The sequence below is a fragment of the Morus notabilis genome, unplaced genomic scaffold (assembly GCF_000414095.1).
Source record: "Morus notabilis unplaced genomic scaffold, ASM41409v2 Scaffold139, whole genome shotgun sequence".
Lineage (NCBI taxonomy): Eukaryota > Viridiplantae > Streptophyta > Magnoliopsida > Rosales > Moraceae > Morus > Morus notabilis.
Window position 1 is genome coordinate 506,106 of NW_010361068.1, and position 24,628 is coordinate 530,733.

The following is a 24,628-nucleotide window of genomic DNA, read 5'->3' on the forward strand; positions in this document are numbered from 1 at the left end:
CGCTCTCGGGGCTTTAAGTTTTATGATCCCACTATTAGGTTCTTCTTTGAGACGGGAAATGCGAGATTCCTTGAGGATATTAAGTTTGGGGGGTGGGGGGAATAAGGAATGTTGTCTTTGAGGAAGAGGATTTTTATTCTCTTCCTAATATTGCTATTGGTAATGACCAGGCTGTTATTCTTGCCATTGTCCAAGATGCAACTTCAGTACAAAATAAAAATGATCAGGCTCTTGTTCCTAACATTGTTCCAGAACAAGACAATAATGAGGTTCCCCCTACAACACCTATAGAGCAAACTCAACAACCTCAATAAGTGGCATTAAGGAGATCCACTAGAGAAAGGAGAAGTGAGATTCCAGATGATTATATCGTCTTTCTCCAAGAACATGAAGATGGTGTAAGCTTAGGGGAAGATGATCCTATCAACTTCTAACAAGCTTTATAGAGTTCTAACGCTCAAAAGTGGATTGGTGCCATGAAGGATGAAATGAAATCCATGAAAGACAATGACGTTTGGGATCTTGTCGAGTTGCCTAAAGGAACGAAACCCATAGGTTGTAAATGGATATTTAAGACCAAAAGGGATTCGAAAGGTAACATCGAAAGATATAAGGCTCGTCTAGTCGCCAAAGGATTCACTCAGAATGAAGGCATAAACTACAAAGAGATTTTCTCTCCGGTTTCTTTGAAAGACTCTTTTAGGACAGTTATGGCACTTGTGGCTCATTTAGAATTAGAGATACACCAGATGGATGTTAAGACATCGTTTCTCAATGGTGACATTGATAAGACGATTTATATGGGCCAGCCAGAAAACTTTGTAGCTGGAGATTCAAAATCTATAGTCTACAAGTTAAAGAAGTTCATGTATGGTCTCAAACAGGCTTCCCGTCAATGGTATCACAAGTTTCATCAAGTTATCACCTCTTATGGTTTTGAGGTGAATGTGGTCTGTGATTGTGTATATCACAAGTTCAGTGGGAGTAAATTTATCTTCCTGATTTTATATGTCGATGACATATTACTTGCTAGCAGCGATATAGGCTTATTGCACAAAACCAAGAAATTTCTCACTAAGAATTTTGAGATGAAGGATCTTGGTGATGCCTCTTTTGTATTAGGAATACAGATACTACGAGATCGCTCTCGAGGTATCCTTGGGTTATCACAAAAGGGCTATATCGAAAAGGTTCTCGACAGATTTGGCATGAAGAATTGTACATCAGGAGATACGCCTGTAGCTAGAGGAGACAAGTTTAGTCTCAGTCAGTGCCCCAATAATGAACTTGAGATAAAGGAAATGGAAAAGATTCCTTATGCATCAGCAATAGGAAGTCTAATGTATCCTCAAGTTTGTACTCATCCCGACGTAACATTTGTAGTGGGAGTATTACGTAGATACTTAAGTAACCCAGGAGTGGATCATTTGAAAGCAGCCAAACGGGTTATGCGCTATTTGAAAAGAACAAATGATTACATGCTCACCTATCGGAGATCAGAAAGTTTAGAGATCATCGGGTATACTAATTCTGATTTTGATGGATGTCAAGACAGTAAGCGATCCACGTCACGCTATATTTACATGTTGGCAGGAGGAGCTATTTCTTAGAAGAGTGCCAAGCAGACACTCATAACTTCTTTTACCATGGCTGTAGAGTTCATAGCTTATTATGAGGCATCTAATCATGGGATGTAGCTGCGAAACTTTGTCACGGGACTGCGTGTGGTTAATGGTATTGAAAGGTCGTTAAAGATATTCTGTGACAACAAATCGACAGTGCTGTATTCCAATAACAATAGAAGCTCTATGAAATCAAAGCATATTGATATCAAGTTTCTAGTTGTTAAAAAAAGAGTTCAAAATGGTCAGATTTCAATAGAACACATAGGAATAAACTCTATACTTGCGGATCCGCTAACTAAGGGCTTAACGCCCAAGGCCTTTCATGAGCACACTGCTCATATGTGTGTTCTTTTGTTTGAGGATACTATGGTTTAGTGGGAGTTGATTTTGGATGTTCTATGACATAAACATTTATTTGTTTATTTTTTGTAAAAAAAAATGAGATGGATTTACAGTTTTATAGTTTTTCCCTCTAAATGTGTTAATTTTCTGTTTGTAATTTTGCATTCCATTTTGAAAATTACAAATTGATCTTATAAAGAATAAAACATGACCAGTTGGAAATAGGCATGTTGGAGATCACATTACATGTAATTTTCATGTCACTCATCCATACTCGATCTATGTCGTTGAATATGTTGGTATGGTAACCATGGAAGGTTTAGTTGCATTTTGAAAGTGACAAAAGCCGCCATGATCCCATGCTAATATAGGAGATGGACCAGATTGTACTTTAAGTGGAGACTAAGGATAAATAGCATACAGTTGCGCGCCTAAGGAATTATGTATGATATAATTGTGTCAGCAATCATATATAGCCCAAGTGGGAGATTGTTAAGAAAATATATTTCTTAATAATAATTATGGGCCACATATTTATAATAATTATATTAACACTACTTAATTAATTGGGCTAATTAAGTGGTCTAATTTTGGAGAGCCCAAATAGTCTCCTAACAGAGTATAGACTAAAGGGGTGGATACCCAATTACGTTTAATGAGAGCCTAATAGGACAGTATATAAAGAAACTTAAGTTATGATCTCCAATACGTCAAATCATTCGGTCGTTTTCTCTCTTCCCCATCTAGAGAGAGAACACCCATTCAAGAATCTGGTAGACTGAGAAAGACAATAACTCGACGTGCTCGTTGTCTTAGAGATTTCTACTGGAGATTAAGGGAGCACCAATGGAGATAGATATTTGTTTTAACCTATTTTCTTAGTAATTTAGTGTGATGATTTTTAAAATGTGGAATAAGAATTTAAAGATCTAACAAAAAGGTGTTACTCTCATTCTGTGTCGTTTTTCACCGAAACGACAGCCAAGTCAATGAAAGTGTACTTGTCGTCTGATGACTGTTGCTGGTAATTTCCCATTTCTTCTCTGTTCTAATCAGATTTATTTTCTGGTGTTAAGGTTTAATCATTAGACCGTATTTCTTTTTGTCATATTTTGAGTTTCTGTAATTTGGCCAATGAGACCTCGTTATTTTAGCAAATTCATTAAAAGCGATGCAATTAGGTTTTCTCCGTCGTTTTTGTTTATTACATGAGAGTCAAGGCTAAGTTTTGCCAATTTACGATGGCTATTTTACACTTGCAAGGAGGTTTTAAGTTTTAACTAAACAACACGAAAAAGTAAAAACAAAAAATTACTTTACAGATTTTGGATTGGCACAGTCCAGTATAAATGGAAATTCACTTTTGCAATAGTTTGAAATCTTCACCTCGTTTGAACACAATGGAATGCATATCAATTAGATTACTTTTTGAACACTAATGTAATTTGGTTAAGAATAAGCCAATGGTTTCACAGGGGTCATGTATTTCCCTTTCAGGAAATAGACGATATCATAGAAATAATGAGAGTGGAAAATAACACTAATCCATGTTTGGACCAAGATAATACTAGTGAGAAAGAACAAGAAGTGAAATACTTTGATCAAGATACATCAAATTAGCACGAAGAAGTAGAAACACATAAGAAAGATCGGTCAGTGTTCAACTCGGATTATGAAGCTTATGATTAGTACAAGAGATATGGGAGTTGCGAAGGCTTTGATGTGATAAGAAAAACTAGAAAGTTGGACGACAATAACAGGTTAAAACATGTGACGTATTCATGTGCTAAAGTTGGAAGTAGGAAATATGTTTCGAGTAAAAGACAAAGATCATCAGCTAAGACGGGTCGCAAAGAGTGTCACGGTTGCTATACTACAAGTAGCGTCAAGCTTGAGCACAACCATGCATTTAAGTCCTATGAAGGCAATGGTTTTTACATGTAACAAAGGTTGAATTGGCACGCAAGCACCAGCATTTGGATCGAATGACCAAGCTAATGTTCCATTGACCGTAACCTATAGAGCATTGGTTGTTGAAGCTGCGAGTTGTGAGAATTCAAATATTGGTTAGACTGAGTATTGGAATTATATAAAAAAGGTGAGACAGTCAAGACTTGGTGTTGGACATGACCTGTCTATACCTATTTTCTTCAAAATAAAAAGTAGAACTCGAATTTTTTCTATAAGATGGAGTTTGACAATGAAAGCCGGCTAAAAAATGTCTTTTTGGCCGATGAAAGGTCAAGGGCAGCTTATGAATCGTTTAGAGATGTCATCACAGTTGACACTACATACCTTACAAGTTACAAATAAGTATAATATACCTCTTGATGTTTTTGTTGGAACAAATAATCATAGGCAACTTTTATTGTTTGGTTGTGGAGTATTATCCAGTGAGGACAGAAAGTCCTATGTTAAATGGAGTTCCAAGCGCAAAAAATAACTGAACGATGCAAGGCTATTAAAGGAACTGTGGCAGAGGTATCTCGTAAAGTTCTCCATGGATTTTGCTTGTGGGCCTGTGCTATATTACGATGAAGATACCAGTAAAGTTGAATGGAGTTCTTGATCATAATTCAACTATAGTAGTTTTTTGGTGGATAGCGTATACGACTGCATGACACAATTAGATTTTGAAGAAAGTTAGTCTAAAATGATTGAGGTTAATAACCTTGATAATAATGAATGGTTGAACTCTTCGTATGTGGATCGATAGGTACCAACTTATGTGAAGGACATGTACTTTTGGGGAGGAATGTCTACCAGCCAATGCGGTGAAAGGCTGAATTCTTTCTTCGATGGTTATGTCAACCAAATACTACTCTGAAAAAATTCGTGAAGCAATACGACAGCGGATTAAGAAGCAAGATTGAGAATGAAAACTTGGTCACCATAGCTTTTCGAATTTGAGGGTTTTGTTAATAGCAAACTAATTGCAAGAAGCCTATAGCATTGAGATATTAAGAAAGTCCAAGACAATTAATTACAGGGATTATACTATTGCAATGTTGGATTTGTTACAGGCGAGAGGTCAATTTCAAAATTTCATGTGAGAGAAAATGTGAGAGAGAGACGAGAATTCCAGGAAGTTGAAGGTCTGAGGTTCTTTACAAGGCTACAGAATGCGAAGTGCAATGCATATGCTATTTATCTGAATCTAAAGGAATTTTGTGTAAACATGTTACTGCTGTCCTCAAAGATCAATGTATTGAGGAGATTCGGTCAAAATATATTCTAGATAGATGGAGAAAAGACATCAAATTGAAATACACTTGTATAGGGAGCTCTAATGAGTGGTATGATGAGTTGCCAAGAAACGGGAAGAACTTATAGAGATTGCAGTGGATTCCATTGGGAAGCGTCAGATATAGTACAGATTTTTGGATGAGGTAAAAGTGAAACTCCTGGTGGAATATCTAGAATGAAATGACAATCTCCAAGCCGAATCTTATTCGAGAAAGAGGTTGTTAAGTTCGTCAAAAGTGTCAGCTGAGGTTCAATGCATCGAAAGGAAAACAGTTGAGTGCAGATCGAAGATAAGTGAGCAAAAGAAAAAGGTATTGTTATGTGATTTTTTTTTGTTTGTTTTTTCAGATTCTCACCATTTTCATCAAAGTATTATTGTTTGAATACACTGCTATTTATGTTACATTGTTAGATCCCTGGGAGGAAGATTCTAAAATTGGGAGGAGGGTCTCTCGAAAGAACGAATCAAATAATTTGTAAGAAAAATACTTCCATCATGAAATGCTGATGATCACATTGAACTTTACTTCTCACAAGAAAGTCATGACTCTATGAGGTAAAGTTTGCATTGGATTCTTTTTCTATTAAGTGCCTTGCTTTATATCTCCCATTTACGTTTATTTTCAAGTGATATTTTTTCTGCCAAATGGTCTTCCTTTTTGCTACTACTACTGCTGAAACATTGCTTCAACACCAAGTGCGCTGAAGTCGAATCAAACTTTTCAGAGCAAAAAAAAGTCCAATCAAACTTCAATTACCTTCCAGCTTCTTTTGCAGTTTTATAAATCATTTTGTATTATTTGTCAATTGAAACAATTGCAGACAAACTTGTGTCATTATTTGCCAAATCTACGGCCTGGATAATTTAAACAGCAACTTGTGCAGTTGTCTAATATCTTTGTCATTGATGGTTTACTAGCTGAAAGGTTTGATCTTTTTACATAAATTTCAGTTATAATCAATTATACATCATAAAACAAAAGTATAAGCTGCCATTGGTAAAAAAGCTGGAACAAAACAGTCAAGGATGTGCTTTTATGATGTTCATTATATAATTTTTCGTGATACTCAATACATGGTATACTTTCTATCATTTGTTGTTTTTTTCTTGCTATTTCCAGTTGAACACGTGAATATATAAGAAGGCTAACTAATAACATACAGCTTAAAATAGTTTTCCCTGTAATACTAGTAAGTGTCAAGGATATATGACATAGTCTCAGCTAAACGAAAATTGAAGTAATGCTATTGCACGCTTAGACGTGTTACGATTAATTATATCGTTAATGCTAGTACTATGTTGATAAATGAAAAAAAAAAAATATATATATATATATATATGTATATACATATTGTATCTTCTATGTCCTATCAAAAAAAAAAAAAAAAAAGAGTTACCTCTATGTAGCGTACCCCTTTTTTATAAAGAATCCATGTAGCACATTTGCCTGTTGCCACTAAAAAGTAAAAGCTAGCAATAAATTCAATTAAACGAGCTTAAGAGAGAGACTCATGAAGTTACTCGAATAGGACTAGGAGATACCGTTTTGCTTTATCCGATTGGTATCTAGATTCGTTCCCTGATTTGAATTATAGTTCGTGGTTCGCTACAATATTTTCTCTCACAAAAAATACACATAAATCGAAAATGATTCTAATCACATGGTTTGAATCTATGAACCAAATTTTATATCTAAAAGATACCTTTATAGCTTCTAAAAATAGAGGGATACATTTCGAAAAACTTAAAAGTAAGAGTTATATTTTTAATGTAATTAGCAGAGAAGAATAATTATGTGCATTCTATTTTACCTCCGTTTTTTAAAATTAATTCACGTAATATTATAATTTGCATAAGAAAAAGAAAAATAACACAAATTACCAATTAGTTTGAAGTTTTTAGTAGAACCTATACTTGAGCATAGGAAACTCAAATGAAGTTCGCAGTTGGTATTACATCACATGACAAAATTTTATATGTTAATTAAAATTTAACAAAATTTTCAAAATATTATAAATATAGTAAAAATCACAGTCATTATTATAATAATGCCACATTTTATATTGTTTAATGATATAATCATTATTTTAGTGACATCAAAATTTTACTACTTTTATTTTAAAAATGTTGCTACATTTAAGGGTTGTTTGGTTCAGAGATTCGTACCCCGATTCAAATTATGGTTCATGATTCGTTATAGTATTTTTTCTCATAAAAAATACACATAAATTAAAAATAATTCTAATCTTATAATTTTAATCCATAAATCAAACGTCTCCTTAAACTCTACTACTAAGATTTTAAATTTTGACATCAGCTTTCAAGAAAAAAAAAAAAAAAAAGAAATGTTGACATCAAACGAAAGAATTCATTAAAAAAGAACCAAACGAGACGTCGTTTCGTAAGCAGAACCAACCAATCTTTTCTTCTTCGAGCTTAGCAACCAAAAAGAAAACGGGGCGGCGCAGAACTCAGAAGTAGTTATAGCGAGCAGCGAGTGATTTATAGGATTTGGGAAGAAATTATGGAAGTGAGGGATCTACTTAAGGACAAAAAGTTCTGGTTCGCCTCCCTCCTCATTGCCTGGGCTGCCTCTCTCCAGGTTCAATCTTCTCTCTCTCTCTCTCTCTCTCTCTCCTTTTCTTACCTGACAGAGACAAAACTAACAGTCCGATTGAGTTTCTGAGATCTGAAAACACTTTGCTTTTAGTAGTCAACTAGTGGGCTGAAGTTGAAATTTGAGAAGAAAAAAATCTGGGTTTTCAGGGGCACATGATGTGGATGCAGAAACAGGACTCGTTCAAGCAAAAGTTCGGGAATCTCAAAGAGGACAGTGATAATGATGGTGGTGGTTAATAAGGTATTCAATTTTTCCCAGAAAATTAACACCTGGATTGTTCTGTTTGAGGCTTTAGGACGAGCTAAATGTTTTTGAGACCTATGAAGTTTTGTTATGTAAAGAAAACTCATACATGAAATTCGTTTATCAATAAGTCTCGTGTACTGCTATTGCTGTGGGGTTTTACGTTTGCTGGTGAGCTTTAAAGGCGATATTCCCGGGAAATTATGAACAAACTTAGCGTTTTTGTAACTTGTAATTGAAATTTTCTATACTCCGTGTCTGCTGCATGTTTAAGCTGGAGAAACTCTTGATTTGAAAGCTGACTTTGATCTCACTTGATCCCAAGTGATGTAGGACTGGGTAGAATTGAACAAAAGGAGAATTTAGATAGAAGTATAGAATCAAGAGAAAGAAATAGAATCAGGATAGAGAAAAATAATCAAGATGGAGACAGAAATCTAGGGAGAACAAGAACTCAAGAGGAAGGAAACCAATAATCTCAATATCATTAATCATCAAAAGCCTAAATAAGAATTACAATTACTAAGCTATTTATAGATAAAGAAAATCTTAATCCTATTTTAAAAAGGAGATAAATATAAATAAATTTAAACTAATAAAAAGATAAACATAATCCTAAAATCAAAATTAAATATTAAATAATCCTAATATAATTCGTCATCATTCTCCCTGGGCTGAAGAAACACGACTCCGGCGAATTTTAAACTGGAAAGAATCATGAAGCAACAATTTAAAAACCAAGAAATCTCTCGGCCTTAATACTAGATTCTAAAATGAGCCATTGGTGCTTGTAAGTTGATCGTGGAGACATTCTAGCTGTAGAGAAAATATCAAGAACACTCGAGGCTTTTGATCATCATAGTTAGGAAACAATTTTACCTCACTGAAAATTAATTCCACAATCAAATTAGAAGTAAATTTAAATGAACATGCATGAGATCCACTTCCAACAACTGATTGGGAGGAATTGGATTTAATGGTTTTTGGAGGAGGTGTGGCTCATCAACAATAGGCTCAGGACAAGGAGTATCAATAATTTTGTTTGTTGTCACAACCTCGTTTTTGGCATCGTCACTCTCAATAGATGGGTTTGGTACACTAGGAATTGGGGAAGGGAGAATAGGCTTAGACACACAGGCTTTTTCTTTTGGTTTGGCAGGTTTCAAGATCAAAGTTTTCCCATTATGTCGAAAAACATATTGATTCCCTTCAGCATATCTCACATCATGATCATCAACCCAAGGAAGTCCTAATAAAGTATGAGTAACATCCATAGAAAGGACATCACAATAAACATATAACTCATAAGAACTAAATTTAAGAGGTAATAGACATCTTTCAGCGACTGCAAAATAACCTTTATCTTCCCAATACACCCAAAACGATTTAGGATGAGGCTCAATTTGAAGATTCCAATGGTTGATAAATTTGGCTGACACAACATTGATATTGTGGAAAACGCAATCTTATTGATTTTGTAACTAGGATATATTAGGAAAGTTTGAATTTTATATTTTGTATCCCTAGGATTAGGGTAATAAGTTAGTTTCATGATATCTCATGAATAATGGGATAAGGTGTAATCTAGGAGATTCTATATTTTGTGTATAAAAACCTAAGAGGGCCGGCTGTATTACATCATTCAGAAAATAAGAAATATTTTTTCTACTCCTATTTGCCCACATGGTATCAGAGCCCTAGGTTTCCTAGGTTAAGTTTTTTTCTCTTAGGCCTTCATTGCTGTTTCTTTCTTGGCTTTCATTGCCAAGCCTCATCACAGGGCCTTCATTGCCCATATCCATTACGGACTGTACGGAATTGCACGGAATTGCACGGAACTGTACGGAATTGTACGGAAAACTACAGAATTGTATTGAATTGTACGGAAAAACTGCCCGTTGCTTCTGTTTGCTACTGTCGATTTCTGTTTTGGCCTTCATCGCCGGGGTTGTTTCCTTGTTCGGCCTTCATCGCCGGGGTTGTTTCCTTGTTCGGCCTTCATCGCTGGAATCGCTTTCTTGTTCGGCCTTCATCGCCGGAGTTATCAAGTCGCTGTCCTAAGGAAAGGTTGTTGTCAATTATCACGGTTGCTGCCAGAAATTGTTCCAATCAAATCAGCCTTTATCGCTGGTGGAGTCTTCAGTGTAGGACCGGCCTTAATTGCCCTCAAAACTGCTCTGGAAGATGTCGGAGGTGGCAGAAACAACCGTTGCAACGTCGCTGGATGAGACAGAGAATGGACGGTCTCAGCAGGTTGGAGAACTGCAGAATATACAGGCTGCTTATAGGCTGAATGTGAAAAACTACCTTAAGTGGTCACAATTGGTTCGGACAGTGCTAAAAGGAAAAGGAAAAATCAACCATCTTTTATGGACTGGACCAAAACCGGAGGATCCCAAGTTTGAGGCATGGGATGAGGAGGATTCCATGATTATGGTATGGCTGTGGAACTCTATGAACCCAGAAATCAGTGATACGAGTATGTTTTTGGCAACCGCCAAAGATATATGGGATGCAATTCAACAAACATACTCCAAGGCAAGAGATGTGGCTCAAGTTTATGAGGTTAAAGTGAAGACAATGGCGGCGAGACAAGGAGAAAGAACGGTCACTGAATATGCGAATCAAATGAAGGCCCTATGGCAAGAACTCGATCATTATAGGGTGATTAAAACCAAGTGTCCCGAAGATGCTGCAGTTATCAAGGCCTTTATTGAGCAAGATAGAGTCTATGATTTTCTTGTTGGACTCAACCCGGAGTTTGACTTGGTGAGAATTCAAATTCTTGGAAAGCAAGAGGTCCCATGTTTGAATGAGGTGGTAGCAATCATTCGGGGAGATGAGAGTAGAAGAGAAATAATGCTTGAACCAAAGAACACTGATGGCTCGGCAATGTTGGCTAGTGGCGGTAGCAAACTAGCCATGACTGCAGAAAAGGCACCGTCACCTAAGAATGTTAAGGCTGGTCAGCAGAAGACCCAAAACCGAGACTACAAAGATACTTTATGGTGTACTTATTGCAAGAAGGCACGCCATACTCGTAAGAAGTGTTGGAAGCTGCATGGGAAACCACCAAGCTGAGTGGGGGCAGAAAGGAGAGCAGCCGAAGAGTTGTGGACAAGCTCATGTTGCAGGGGGGTAGCAAAGTGAGGGAACACTGCAAGAGATGGGGAGTCTCAACCAAGAGGAAATTGAACGAGTAAGATCCCTTATAGGCAATCTTGACAAACCCTTAGGTACTTGTTCATTGGCGTATTCAGGTGAGTCTTCATTTTCCATTGGATTAAATGTCTCAGATATAACCCTTACCGGCTCCTAGGTCATTGACTCTGGTGCTACCGACCATATGACCCACTCACCAAACATGTTTGCCTCATATGTCCCATGTTCAAGCAGTAGAAAAATAACTACAGCAGATGGATCATTAACTATTGTAGCAGGCATAGGAGATGTTAAAATAAGCCTGTCATTGACATTAAAAAATGTTCTTCACGTTCCTCGATTGACCACAAACCTTGTCTCGGTCCAAAAGCTTACCAAAGATTCACATTGCAGAGTGTTTTTTCACCGTAGTTATTGTTTATTTCAGGACGAGGGTTTGGGGAGGACGATTGGACGTGCTAGAGAACATGGTGGACTTTACCTTCTTGAAACACCTAATCAATCAAGCATTACCACGGGCACAACATCTCACTCTTTTGTCTCAGAAGTTCTCTCATCAAATAAAGGAAAATTTTGGCTTCACCACCGCCGACTTGGCCACCCATCGTTTAGGATTATCAAAATTCTGTTTCCTTACTTATTTAGAGGTCTAGATATTGAACATTTTCATTTGGATTTTCTAGAGTTTCATGAATGGGCAAAGTGGGAAGAGTATTTTCTGTTTGAAAGATATCATAGTAGGTTGAATCTTGGATTTGACTCGCCCCCTCAAGATGAGACATGTAATATGGTTGCAATTCAAAAAAAGTAACATCCATGGTAACAAACATTTTTCTGGAAATAGGTTCAAAACATTTATACCCCTTTTGAGTAGGAGCATAACCAACAAACACACATTTTGTCGCTCGGGGCTCAAGCTTCCCACGATTATGATCATGAATATGAACGAATGTAGTACATCCAAATATCTTGAAGGGTAGAGAAGAGGATAGCCTATTTGTTGGGTAAAAGCTGTGAAAGATATCAAGAGGTGTTTTAAAGTTCAAAACTTTATTAGGCATCCTATTTATAAGATATGTAACGGTAAGAACCGCCTCACCCCAAAGATATTTTGGTACTTTGTTGGTAAAAAGTTGTAGAAAGATAGGATTTTTCTGTTTCTCGAGTACACAAGCCCAAATAATTTATCCCTTTTGTCATTGTCTATTCTAGTAGTAACAACTTCATTGCTAGGCACTAGGGCAGGCTGTTTAATTGTAACAGTGATGTTGTCATTTTTAATAATATTGCTGTCATTTTCAATTTCAAACAGTGAGTCTTCAAAGGTATTCTCCCCTTGAAGAGGAACATTAAAGAAACTCTGGGATTCAAAAAATGTTACATCCATAGTGACAAAATTTTTTAGTTTTAGGATCAAAACAGCGGTAACCTTTTTGTGTTGGTGCATAACCAAGAAAAACACACTTTAATGCACGTGGATCCAATTTATCACGATTATGATTATGTACATGTACAAAGGCCACACATCCGAATATTTTAAGAGGTAAATCAGAAACGATTCGTGATGTAGGGAAGATTTCTTTAAACTTTCCCAAAGGTGCTTTAAAGTTTAAAACTCTTGAAGGCATTCTATTAATTAAATAGGTGGCAGTGAGAATGGCTTCACCCCATAGGTATTTAGGACCCTTAGTTGTAAACATTAAGGACCTAGCAACTTCTAGGAGATACTTATTTTTTCGTTCTGCCACTCCATTTTGCTGTGGAGTATCTATACAAGAGCTGTGATGAATAATCCCTATTTCGGAAAAAAATGCCCCCAAAATTTTACTGAAATACTCTCTTCCATTGTCACTCCTAAACACTTGAATTTTTTCTTGAAATTGTGTTTCCACCATGTTGTAAAAATTTTTGAAAACTTGCTCAGTTTCTGATTTTTCTTAAGTAGATAAACCCAAGAAACACGAGTATGATCATCAATTAGAGTTAGAAACCATTTTTTCCCAGAAATTGTTAGGATCCTATACGGTCCCCAAATGTCACTATGAATAAGTGCAAAGGGTTTAGATGACTTGTATGGCTGGGCAGGAAAAGATGCACAGTGATGCTTAGCAATTTGACAAATATCACATTGAAAAGATAATGCAGTTTTATTTCTAAATAAATTAGGAAATAAGTACTTCAAATATTGAAAGCTGGGATGGCCTAACCTATAGTGCCATAACATTATTTCATCATTCCTAGAGATAGATAATGATTCAAGACTAGAAAACTGAACTTGTCCGCATGAGTCACTTCCATCCGCAAAGTAATAGAGTCCACTATTTTCCTTAGCACTGCCAATCATCCTGTCCGAGTCCATTTCCTGAAATTCACAGTAAGTTGGAAGGAATTTAGCATAACACTTTAGGTCACGAGTTAATTTACTAATGGATAACAAATTACACGAGAGATTAGGAACATTATGGAGAATAAGGGATTTCGAAATAGTTATTGATCCTTTTCCAGGGATGGCTGAAAGAGAACCATAGGCTATTTTAATTTTTTGATTCCCTGCACACGGACTATAGGTAGAAAACAGTTTAGAACATCCCGTCATGTGATTAGTTGCCCCCGAGTCAATGATCCATGGACAATCCAAAATAGGGGACACACTCAAGGTAAGAGCTTGACGATAATTACCTTTTTGGGCTAAAGAACAGGAGGATGACACATTGTTTGAGAATTGTGTGGATTCAAAGTAAAGATGACACCGGATCCTTACAAGGTCAAGAGTCCAATCCGAGTCCAGATCCTAATATCATGGAGCCTTCAAATCCGGGTAACACTTCTGAACTGTCATCTTCTCCTAAAACTGTTGTACCTGAAAACATCCCCATTGCTCTTAGAAAAGGTGTTAGGCAATGTACTCAACATCCTATTTCAAACCATGTGTCTTACAAAAATTTGTCACCTTCTTACTCCTTGTTTATCTCACAATTGTCAAGTGTGGATGTACCTAAGAATGTACAGGAAGCTCCAAGTGTTCCGGAATGGAAGAAGGCACATGGGAGAAAGTAAGTTTACCTGACGGAAATCACCAATTGAAAGAAATGTCTTGCAACAGAGTTTGAAATGAAGGATTTGGGACCCTTACAGTATTTTCTGGGAATGGAAGTTGCTAGATCGAAGAAGGGGATCTGTGTATCTCAAAGGAAGTATATTCTGGACCTATTGGAAGAAATTGGGATGAGTGGATGTAGACCAAGTGACACACCTATGGATCCAAACCAAAAGTTAGGAGAAAAAACAGAGGGAGTGCCAACTGAGAAGGGGCGGTACCAACGTCTTGTAGGAAAAATGATTTATCTTTCTCATACAAGACCTGATATTGCGTTTGCAGTTAGCGTAGTAAGTCAGTTTATGCATTCACCATATGAGGAACATCTTGAAGCTGTCTATCGTATCCTAAGGTATCTAAAAGGGTCACCTGAAAGAGGCCTTTTGTTCAAAAAAAAAATGACCAGAGGAGTGTGGAAGCATTCACAGATGCGGACTGGGCATGATCTATCATAGACAGAAGATCAACATTAGGCTACTGTACGTTTCTTTGGGGCAATCTTGTTACTTGGAGAAGTAAGAAGCAGAATGTAGTAGCCTGAAGCAGTGCAGAAGCAGAGTTTAGAGCTATGGCTAATGGAATATGTGAACTATTATGGCTAAAAAGAGTGCTTGAAGAACTGAAACTGAAGTTAGAAGCTCCCATGAAACAGTTTTGTGATAACAAGTCAGCAATAAGCATAGCCAACAACCCGGTTCAACATGATCGTACGAAACATGTCGAGATTGATAGGCATTTTATCAAAGAAAAGTTGGAAAAGCTCCCATGAAACTGTTTTGTGATAACAAGTCAGCAATAAGCATAGCCAACAACCCGGTTCAACATGATCGTACGAAACATGTCGAGATTGATAGGCATTTTATCAAAGAAAAGTTGGAAAGTGGAGTTATCTGCATGCCTTTTGTTGCCACTGAGCAACAGTTAGCTGATGTCCTAACCAAGAGTCTGTTTAGGTCAAAGTTTGATTTGTTAACAAGCAAGTTGGGCATGATTGATATCTATGCTCCAACTTGAGGGGAGTGTAGAAAGATAGGATTTTTCTATTATGTTTTTTAAGTTTAAACCGGTTGTTATCTATTAGGAATACTTATCATTTAGGAGTACTTATCAATTCCTACATTTGTGGGATATTAGTTAAAGGGATAAAGATAAGAGTCTGGGGTTGGTCTATTTATAGTTTTCGGCTGTACATTTATGAGATAATAAGAAAAACTATTTTCCTTCATACCTGCATTCAAAAGTAAAGCCCGAGCTACTTGTAAGAGATGTTTGTTTTTTCTTTCGGCCACACTGTTTTGTTGTGGAGTGTCAATGCAAGAACTTTGGTGAACAATTCCTTTTTCAAGGAAAAAATAATACAAAACCTTTTTGAAATATTCGCGACCATTGTCACTCCGTAAGATTTGAATTGTTTTCTGAAATTGAGTTTGTACCATGTTGTAAAAATTTTTGAAAATTGTTTCCACTTCAGATTTTTCCTTCATCAAATAAACCCAACTTAACCTTGTGTGATCATCAATAAAGGTCACAAACCACCTTTTGCCAGAAAACGTAGGTGTTTTACATGGACCCCAAATATCACTATGAATAAGAGTGAATGGCGTGGTTGGTTTGTAAGGTTGAGGGGAAAAAAATGCACGGTGATGTTTTGCAAACTGACACACTTCACATTGGAAAAAAGATGGATTTTTATTTCGGAACGACTTTGGAAACAAGTATTTCAAATACTGAAAATTAGGGTGGCCTAGCCTATAGTGCCATAACATAACATCAGTCTTTGAAAACAGAAACAAAATTTAAACTAGTACTCTGTCATTGTTTATTTGAGTCGGATCCATCTTCAAAATAGTAGAGTCCATCTTTTCCTAGCACTGCCAAGCATCCTCCCCGAGGTCAATTCCTGAAACTTACAAGGAAGAATTGAATTTAGTTTGACACTGATGATCATTAGTAATCTTACTAATGGACAACAAATTACAAGACAAATTGGGAACGTGAAGCACATCATGAAGAGTTAACAGAGGAGTGAGTTTGACAGTTCCTATCCCAGCAATTACTGAGAGTGAACCGTCTGCAATCTTGACCTTTTTATTTCCTGCACAAGGACTATAAGATGAGAATAACTTAGAGCAACTAATCATATGGTCAGTTGCACCGGAATCAATTATCCACGAATGAACAGGATTTGGACTGACACTCAAACAAGCAGTGGTTAAGGAATTACCCTTCTGAGCCAAGGAACATGATGGGGTTAAGGACAGTTTTGGAGATTGAAATAGTTTGTATAGGTGCTCCAATTGCTCCTTAGCGAAAGGGATTGTTTCCGAGTTAGTAGAAAGCCCCTGAGGCTCTTCCATTGTGGCTTGGGAGGCTCGACCATCACGTTTGGATTTTGGCTTCCAATTTGCTGGTTTTCCATGCAGTTTCTAGCAAGTCTCCTTCGTATGCCATAACTTCTTGCAGTGTTCACACCACGGTTTCTTACGTACTTCATTTTCAGCCTCAATACCTCTGGATACAAGGGCTGAACTTTCAGTTTCCAGGTTAGAACCGGTTTCACTACTGTTTAGCATGTTTTTCCTCCTTGCTTCTTCACGTCTAACCTCAGAAAAAACTTCCCGAATGGATGGCAGGGGTTTCCTACCTAGAATTCAGCCTCGGACCTCATCCAAATTCCGATTAAGTCCGGCCAAAAACATGTAAACCCTGTCGTTTTCTTCTCTTTTCTTGTGATGAGCATAGTCATTGGAATTCTCCCAAGTATCATCATAGCACTGATCGAGTTCCTGCCACAATGTCACCAATTCATTGTAATAAGTGGTGACATGACGATCATTTTGCTTGGACTGCCAAAGCTTTGTTTTCAACTCGAATATTTGAGAAGGATTCTCAAGATCCGAGTAAAGGTCACGAACAGCCTTCCAAACCTCTCGAGCAGTATGAAGAAGCAGGTGTGGCTTCCCAATGGCTGGTTCCATTGAATTTATAAGCCACGCGATGACAAGAGAATTCTCGGATTGCCATTTTTTTAGAAGAGGATCTCTTGCAGTAGGTTTGGAAATTTCCCTGGTTAAATGCCCAAGCTTGCCTCTACCGTCGATCACCAACTTCACGGTTTGAGCCCATTCAAGGTAATTCTGTCCATTAAGTTTCATGGCTGTGAGTTGAAGGTTGGCATTCTAGAAATCTGTTGAGGCTGGAACAGAAGGGGTTGCAGGGGTAGGATTTCTGACTTCGGAAGACCTTGAGGAGTTTTTTTGGGTGCTGGTCATTACAGCCCTGTACGACATGGTGAAAGAAGGGAGAAAGAGCACGGCAGCTCTAATACCATCTAGGTTTAGGGAAGAAAAATATTTTATTATTCCCATCATAAGAGAGAATCGGTTACATACATATATAGTAGAGAAAGGCCCACAAAATTAGCCATTATAGGTACCCAAAATTAGCTAATTCTCCCCTAGAAATCAGGGATGGAAACTTCCAGCTAATTCTGGTTTATTTCCATAAATAAAATATCCTAATTTACTCTAGAAATCCTACCAAATCCGATATCTTTGATGAAATGTCTATCAACTTCCACATGCTTGGTTCTGTCATATTGGACAGGATTAAGAGATATGTTAATTGCTGCTTTGTTATTACAGTAGAGTTTAACTGGGAACTCTACTGTGACTTGAAGTTCTTCTAGGAGTTTCTTCAGCCATAGTGCTTCACATATTCCTTGAGCAACTGATCTAAACTCTGCTTCGGCACTGCTTTAAGCCACATTCTGCTTCTTGCTCCTCCAGGTTAATAGGTTCCCCCATACAAAAGTACAATATCCTGAAGTGGACCTTCTGTCTTCAATCGAGCCTGTCCAGTCTGCATCTATCTAGACTTTTATTCCTTTGCAGTCGGTTTTTTTGAAGAATAGTCCTCTGTCAGGTGAGCCTTTGAGATATCTGAGTATCTTGTAAACTGCCTCCAGATGAGCTTCCTTTAGTGAGTGCATGTGTTGGCTTACCACACTTACTGCAAATGCAATGTCGGGTCTGGTATGAGACAAGTATATTAGTTTGCCTACTAGTCTCCGATATCTATCTTTGTCAACCAACTTCCCAGCATCTTCAGTCTTCTTTCCTGCTTCAATTGGGGTGTCACTTGGTTTGCATCCAAGCATACCGGTCTCTGTGAGACGATCAAGGACATATTTCCTTTGGGAGACACTGATTCCTTTCTTTGATCTAGCAACTTCCATTCCCAAGAAATACCTAATTTGCCCCAGATCTTTTACTTCAAATTGTGGCGAGAATCCTCTTCAACTTTTCCATTTCTGCCTCATTATCACCGGTAAGGATTATATCATCAACATAGACTATTAGGATTGTCTTATTCCCATCTTTGGCTTGTTTGAAGAACATAGTATGATCTGATTGTCCCTGTAGATATCCTTGGTTCTTTATTTCTCTGGCAAACCTGTCAAACCATGTTCTTGGGGACTGCTTGAGACCATAAAGTGACCTCTTAAGTTTACACACTCGCTTGTCTTCCTGCCCTTTACTAAATCGCGGAGGTAATTCCATGTAGACTTCCTCTTCTAATTCTCCATTCAAGAAAGCATTCTTTATGTCAGGTTGGTGAAGTGGCCAATCCAAATTAGATGCCAATGATAGGAGGACCCTAATTGTATTTAGCTTTGCCACAGGAGCGAATGTTTCGGCGTAATCGATGCCATAAGTTTGCGTAAAACTCTTGGCAACAAGACGAGCTTTGTATCGTTCTATCGTTCCATCGGCTCTGTATTTAAGGGTAAACACCCACTTGCAACCTATTGGCTTCTTCCCTCTCGGCAGCTCCATTACCTCCCAAGTCTCATTTTTCTTCAAGGCTCTCATTTCTTCCATGATTGCATTCCTCCACTCAGGCACGGCTAGTGCCTCCTGTATATCCTTCAGAATTTCTGCACTATTGAGGTTAGAGACAAACGCTCGAAAACTAAGAGATAAGTTGTTGTGTGACAGAAACTTGGAGATGGGATGAAGTGTACATGAACTAGGTTTTTTGCGGTGAGCTATGGGAAGATCAATATCAGCAATTTCAGAAGTATTAGGGGTACCTTTTTCTGTGATTGACTCATTCACTTCTGGATCTATCACCGGGTTAGACTCTCTTGGTGCTTCAGAAGTGAGGTTTTCTTGTTTTTTCAACTTTGGCCTCCTTGAGTAGACTAGTCATTCCCTGTTCCTTTGCGTTCCCACATCTCCCCCTGAGTTCAAGTGTCCTTCTGTATATGGCATATTAGAATGAGAAGGAGGAAGGGTGGTGTTTTCGGTATTTGAGACAGACTCAGAAGGAAGAAGTTCAAAATCCACAAAACGATCTTCATTAGAAATCTCCCCCTGAAGAGAAGTTTTTTTGGAAGAAATGAGTGTTTTCAAAGAATGTAACATCAAGACTAACAAATACCCTTTTTGTGGAAGGATCAATGCATTTGTAGCCCTTTTGTGTAGGAGAATAGCCAATGAAAACACACTTAGTGGCTCTAGGATCTAGCTAGCTTCAGTTTTGAGAGTGAACATGGACGAATGCGGTGTAGCCAAACGCCTTAAGAGGTAAATTTGAGTGTAAATGAGTAGTGGGGAAGACTTTCTTAAGAGTATTGAGTGGAGTGTCAAACGAAAAGACTCGATTGGGCATTCTATTGATAAGATAGGCGAATGTCAAAATGGCATCCCCCCAGAACATTTTTGGCATGTGGGTAGTGAACATCAAGGCTTGGGCTACCTCAAGCAAGTGTTTGTTTTCTGTTCGGCAACTCCATTTTGTTGTGGAGTGTCGACACATGAACTCTGGTGAATAATCCCATTTGACACGAGAAATTCTCCTAAGATAGTGTTAAAATACTCCGTCCCATTATCTGTACGCAAAATTTGGATTTTAGTTTGAAATTGCGTTTGGACCATGGAGTAAAAAGTTTTAAACACTTCACGGACATCTGTTTTGTCTTTTAGGAGGTAAACCCAACAAACCCTAGTGTGATCATCAATAAACGTCATGAACCATTTTGTGTGAGTACGAGTAGATATACGAGAAGGACCTCATAGATCACTGTGAATCATAGTAAAAGGTTTAGAAGGTTGGTACTTTGATTTTTTAAATGAAGAATGTTGATGTTTAGCAAGCTGGCAAATCTCACACTGAAAATCAAAGATACTTTTATTGGAAAAAATTGAAGGAAATAAGTGTTTCATGTACTGGAAACTAGGATGGTCCATTCTAAAATGCCATAACATTATTTCACTATCCTTTAAAGTAGATGCAGAATCGCAAATTGTAGTTTGAAGCTGTCCACTTGCCTCGGCCTCATCTAGATAGTAGAGTCCCCCACATTCTTTAGCACTGCCAATCGTCCTCCCCGATGATAGGTCCTGAAACACACAGTGAGAAGGAAAAAATTTAGCACAACAGTTGGAGGTTTTTGTCAATTGGCTGATTGATAATAAATTGCAATATAGGTTTGGGGCATGAAGAACAGATTCTAGGGTTACAGGATCAGAGATTTTAATTGTCCCTTTTCCTGTAACTGTCGAGAGAGAACCATCTGCAATTTTTACTTTGACATTGCCGGCACAAGGTGAGTGTGGAAAAAATATGGTAATTGCTTGTCATATGGTCCGATGCGCCAGAATCGATAATCCAGGAAATTCTGTGTTGGGAAACAGTATTTAGGGCCTTTAAAAAGTTACCTCTGTGGGCTAGAGAACCAATAGACACGTTATTGGAGGACTGACAAGTAGATTTGAAGTTTGGGAACATTTAGTGAAGCTGTTCCATCTGTTCCTGACTGAATGAAGTTTTTGCTTGAGACTCGCTGCTATCAACATCTGTTTTCCTCTCCTTCTGATCATCAACCGAAGCTTGATATCCTCGATTTTTGTTCATCTGCCGTGGCTTCCAATCTGGTGGTTTCCCGTGCAATTCCCAACATGTATCCTTAGTGTGACCGGTCTTGTGACAGTGCTCACACCAAGGTTTTTTCCTTTGCTGACTCTGGCCTGGTCCATTCGGTCTTTTTTTTGTCATCAGTGCAAACATTTCTGGTCCAGAACCATTCGGCACAGTGGAGGCAGAGAGTTTCCCCATCACCTTGCGCCTATTCTCTTCTCGTCTTACCTCTGAAAAAACTTCACAGATTGAGGGCAACGGTCTTCGGCCTAGGATTCTCCCTCTCACCTCATCTAATTCTCAGTTGAGCCCAGCCATAAATTCAAACACTCATTCTCCAGCCTCTTCTTAAATCTCACGTTGTCTCCAGGGCATTCCCAATCTTCTTCGTAACTCAGATCGAGTTCTTGCCAAAGAGCCTTCATCTCTGTGTAGTATTCGGTCACTTCCCTTTCCTTTTCTTTCATTTGCCATAACCGAGTCTTAGTGGACGTTTGGTTCATGGATTCAGAACTATGATTTAGAATTATTTTCGTTTTACGTGTATCTTTTGTGAGAGAAAATACTGTAGCGAACCACAAACCATGATTCGAACCATAGCACGAATCTCCCTTCCAAATGCACGCTTAATCTCGAATATTTGGGAAGATTTTTCCACATCAGAGTATGTCTCTCTCACGGCATCCTAGACATCCTTTGCAGTAGGAAGAAACATATAGGTTTTTCCGATTGAGGGCTTCATCGAGTTGACCAGCCACGTGGTTACCGTTGAATTTTCTGACTTCCACTTCTGAAAGGAGGCATCGGTAGAGGATGGCTTCTTGGTTTCACCGGTGAGATATCCCAACTTGCCTTTTCCATCGATCACCAGTTTGATTGATTGAGCCCATTCGAGAAAATTCTTCCCGTTGAGTTTCTCAACCGTGAACTGGAAAGTGGAATTCTCAAACCCACTCGACGTCACGGTGTTGGTGACCACCGTCTCCGTTTCGCCCGTGGTCTCTGAGGACATTGAATCCACCATTGAATGCCAAGGTTAGAGGTTCCTCGACTCTGATACCATGAAAGCAGGAATAATGCTTTCTGTTTTTTTATTCAACGAATATTCTATACATAAGGCTTCTATTTATAATACAATTATGAAAATCAAATCTCCTAATGTCGTGGCCTAGAGTTAGGACAGTTATCTACTGAATCAAATCAAATCAGGAAACAACTTATCCTAAATCAAGAAGCTGATTCTAAGCCTAAAATTCGGGATTTCAACATAAATCCATATAGCCGACCCTAATTAAGATAGAATTAAGGCTTGTTGTTGTTGTTGGTGGTGGTGGTTGTTAGTATGTGCTATGTAAATCAAATGGTGAAACTTTGGATCATATTTTTCTACATTTTTCCTTTTTACTATGCATTTGGTATCGACTTCTAAAAGAGTTTGGAGTATCTTAGGTGATTCCTAGAACAATTGCAGATTTATTCAATGGTTACTCTTTCAACAGCAGACGAATGAAGGTTTGGAAGGTAGCAACACTTTCCATCACATGGGCTATTTGGCTAGAAAGGAATGGCAGTATTTTTGAGGATTTAGATGGGGATGTTAATGCAGTGTGGGATATAATTAAATTTAATGTGGCATTGTAGTTATCTCAAGTTAAAGGCTTTAAGTCTCTTTTTCAAATTTACTTAGAGGATGGGATATAGTCCTTCATTAGCTATTTCCTTCTTTGGTGGATTCCTTGTCCCCTATTGTGCTTTTCTTTCCATTATTCATTAATAATATTCTCTCGTTTCTTATTAAAAAAAAAGATACTGATTCTGTGGCAATTTCACATTCTAAGCAAGCTTACACACACGCGTTGTACTTTTCGTTTTGCTCTCTAGGAGTAATAAGTAATGATGTTTCATTTCAGTGATAGGAAGTTAACACACCACCACATCTGATTGTATTGTTAGATGGAGATTGTGCACTATAGTTGCCAAACTGTCAAGTGTAAAGATTGAGGATAGGCCAAAAGTTTTCATCTGGGGACTTCAGCCTGTTGTTCCTGCTGGTTATTTCTAGTTGTTAGTGGTGTTGTTTCTGTTACAAAGCAATTCAGCTTATCTTTACCTTGTAATATTGATTTTGTAACAAACGTGAGAAAATATATATAGAGTTGGGTTTTAAAAGCCCAGATTTTACGGTTTGATAGCAAAAAAAATAAAAATAAAAATAAATAAATAATAATAATAATAATAAAATAAAAAATAAAGATAACAACGTGAGCGCTGCTTCCGCTTGACATATTTTTCTTCTAGTTTCATAACTCACGTATTCCACCGAGTGTTGTTTACCCTGTAGTTGGTTTGTTATTGTTTGTGTGATTGTTGAAATGCAAAAGAAAATTTGTACAACTGTAATGGTTTTGGTCGCCTACTGTTCAATATTGTTAACGTGATTGTTCAAATGCAAAATGTATAATTTCTTGTTCTATAAGTTCTTGTCATATTTTCTTTCTCCGGTTCTTTTGCTTTTCTTTTTTGCGCTTTTTCCCTCCCCAATTTGCCCGTCTTACCATTACCAAAGAATTCTCTTCCTCTTCCTGATCTCTATTTTCTTCTCACTCGTGCTGTTGTTTTCGTTGGGTAAGAGAACCATTTTCTCTGTTCATTTTGCTAAAGATTAATTGAAAAAGGAAGTCTGACTGACTATGTTGGACAAATTTGTCTAGCTATTCTCTCTACACGATTTATCAAACAAAATTATTGCCAAAGCCGTATTTGCAATCCTAACTCGGCATCCGTACTGAAAAGGGTGTTTGGTGTGAAGATTCGTGATATGGTTTGAATCATAATTTATGGTTTGTTACAGTATTTTTTTTCATAAAAAATACACGTAAATCAGGAATGATTCTGAATCTGTCAACTAAACGTCCAGTAAAACCGTTACTCTTTTTGCCCCTTTCTCTGCTATGAAACAGAACCACCTTACAGTACTAGTAAAGTAAGAATTTCGTACAACCTCCGAAAGAAGCATAGTCCAACATTCCATGCGTGTAGTACCAATCAAAATTCAAAGGACATAGAAGTCAAATCCAGAGTCTGCTATTTGTTTTCACATGCATGGACCTCTTTGAGATTGTACAGTGTTATTCTTTTCACGACTTAAATCACAACTCAAATTTTATTAATACAGTATCTTCTCTTATAAAAATTTAAATTTAACTTTTTTATTACAATATTTTTCTTTCATATAAACAATTTAAATTCTTAACTTGAGTTATGAAACAAACACACCTTATATCGCTTGATTTTAACAAGAAGAAAAGAAGAGACAACTATATTAGTAGAAAGCACTTATCAAAATAAAAATAAAAAAAAAAATATAT

General features: G+C 37.5%; 1 protein-coding gene across 6 annotated transcripts in view; it reads left to right on the forward strand.

Moving 5' to 3' along the window:
- The first annotated feature begins 7,634 nt into the window (after positions 1 to 7,634).
- LOC112091638 overlaps positions 7,635 to 24,628 on the forward strand; it is an 18,834-nt gene continuing 1,840 nt past the window's right edge. Inside the window, exons 1-3 of one of the 6 annotated variants that reach the window (XM_024165794.1) lie at positions 7,635 to 7,816; positions 7,981 to 8,074; positions 23,171 to 23,415. In XM_024165794.1, coding sequence (XP_024021562.1) covers positions 7,739 to 7,816; positions 7,981 to 8,070 — 168 coding nt within the window. In that variant the 5' untranslated portion in view covers positions 7,635 to 7,738 and the 3' untranslated portion in view covers positions 8,071 to 8,074; positions 23,171 to 23,415. Of the gene's footprint in view, positions 7,817 to 7,980; positions 8,075 to 22,709; positions 23,128 to 23,170; positions 23,416 to 24,628 lie in introns of those variants that run through there. The other 5 variants (XM_024165793.1, XM_024165795.1, XM_024165797.1 and 2 more) reach the window with 5 other exon arrangements.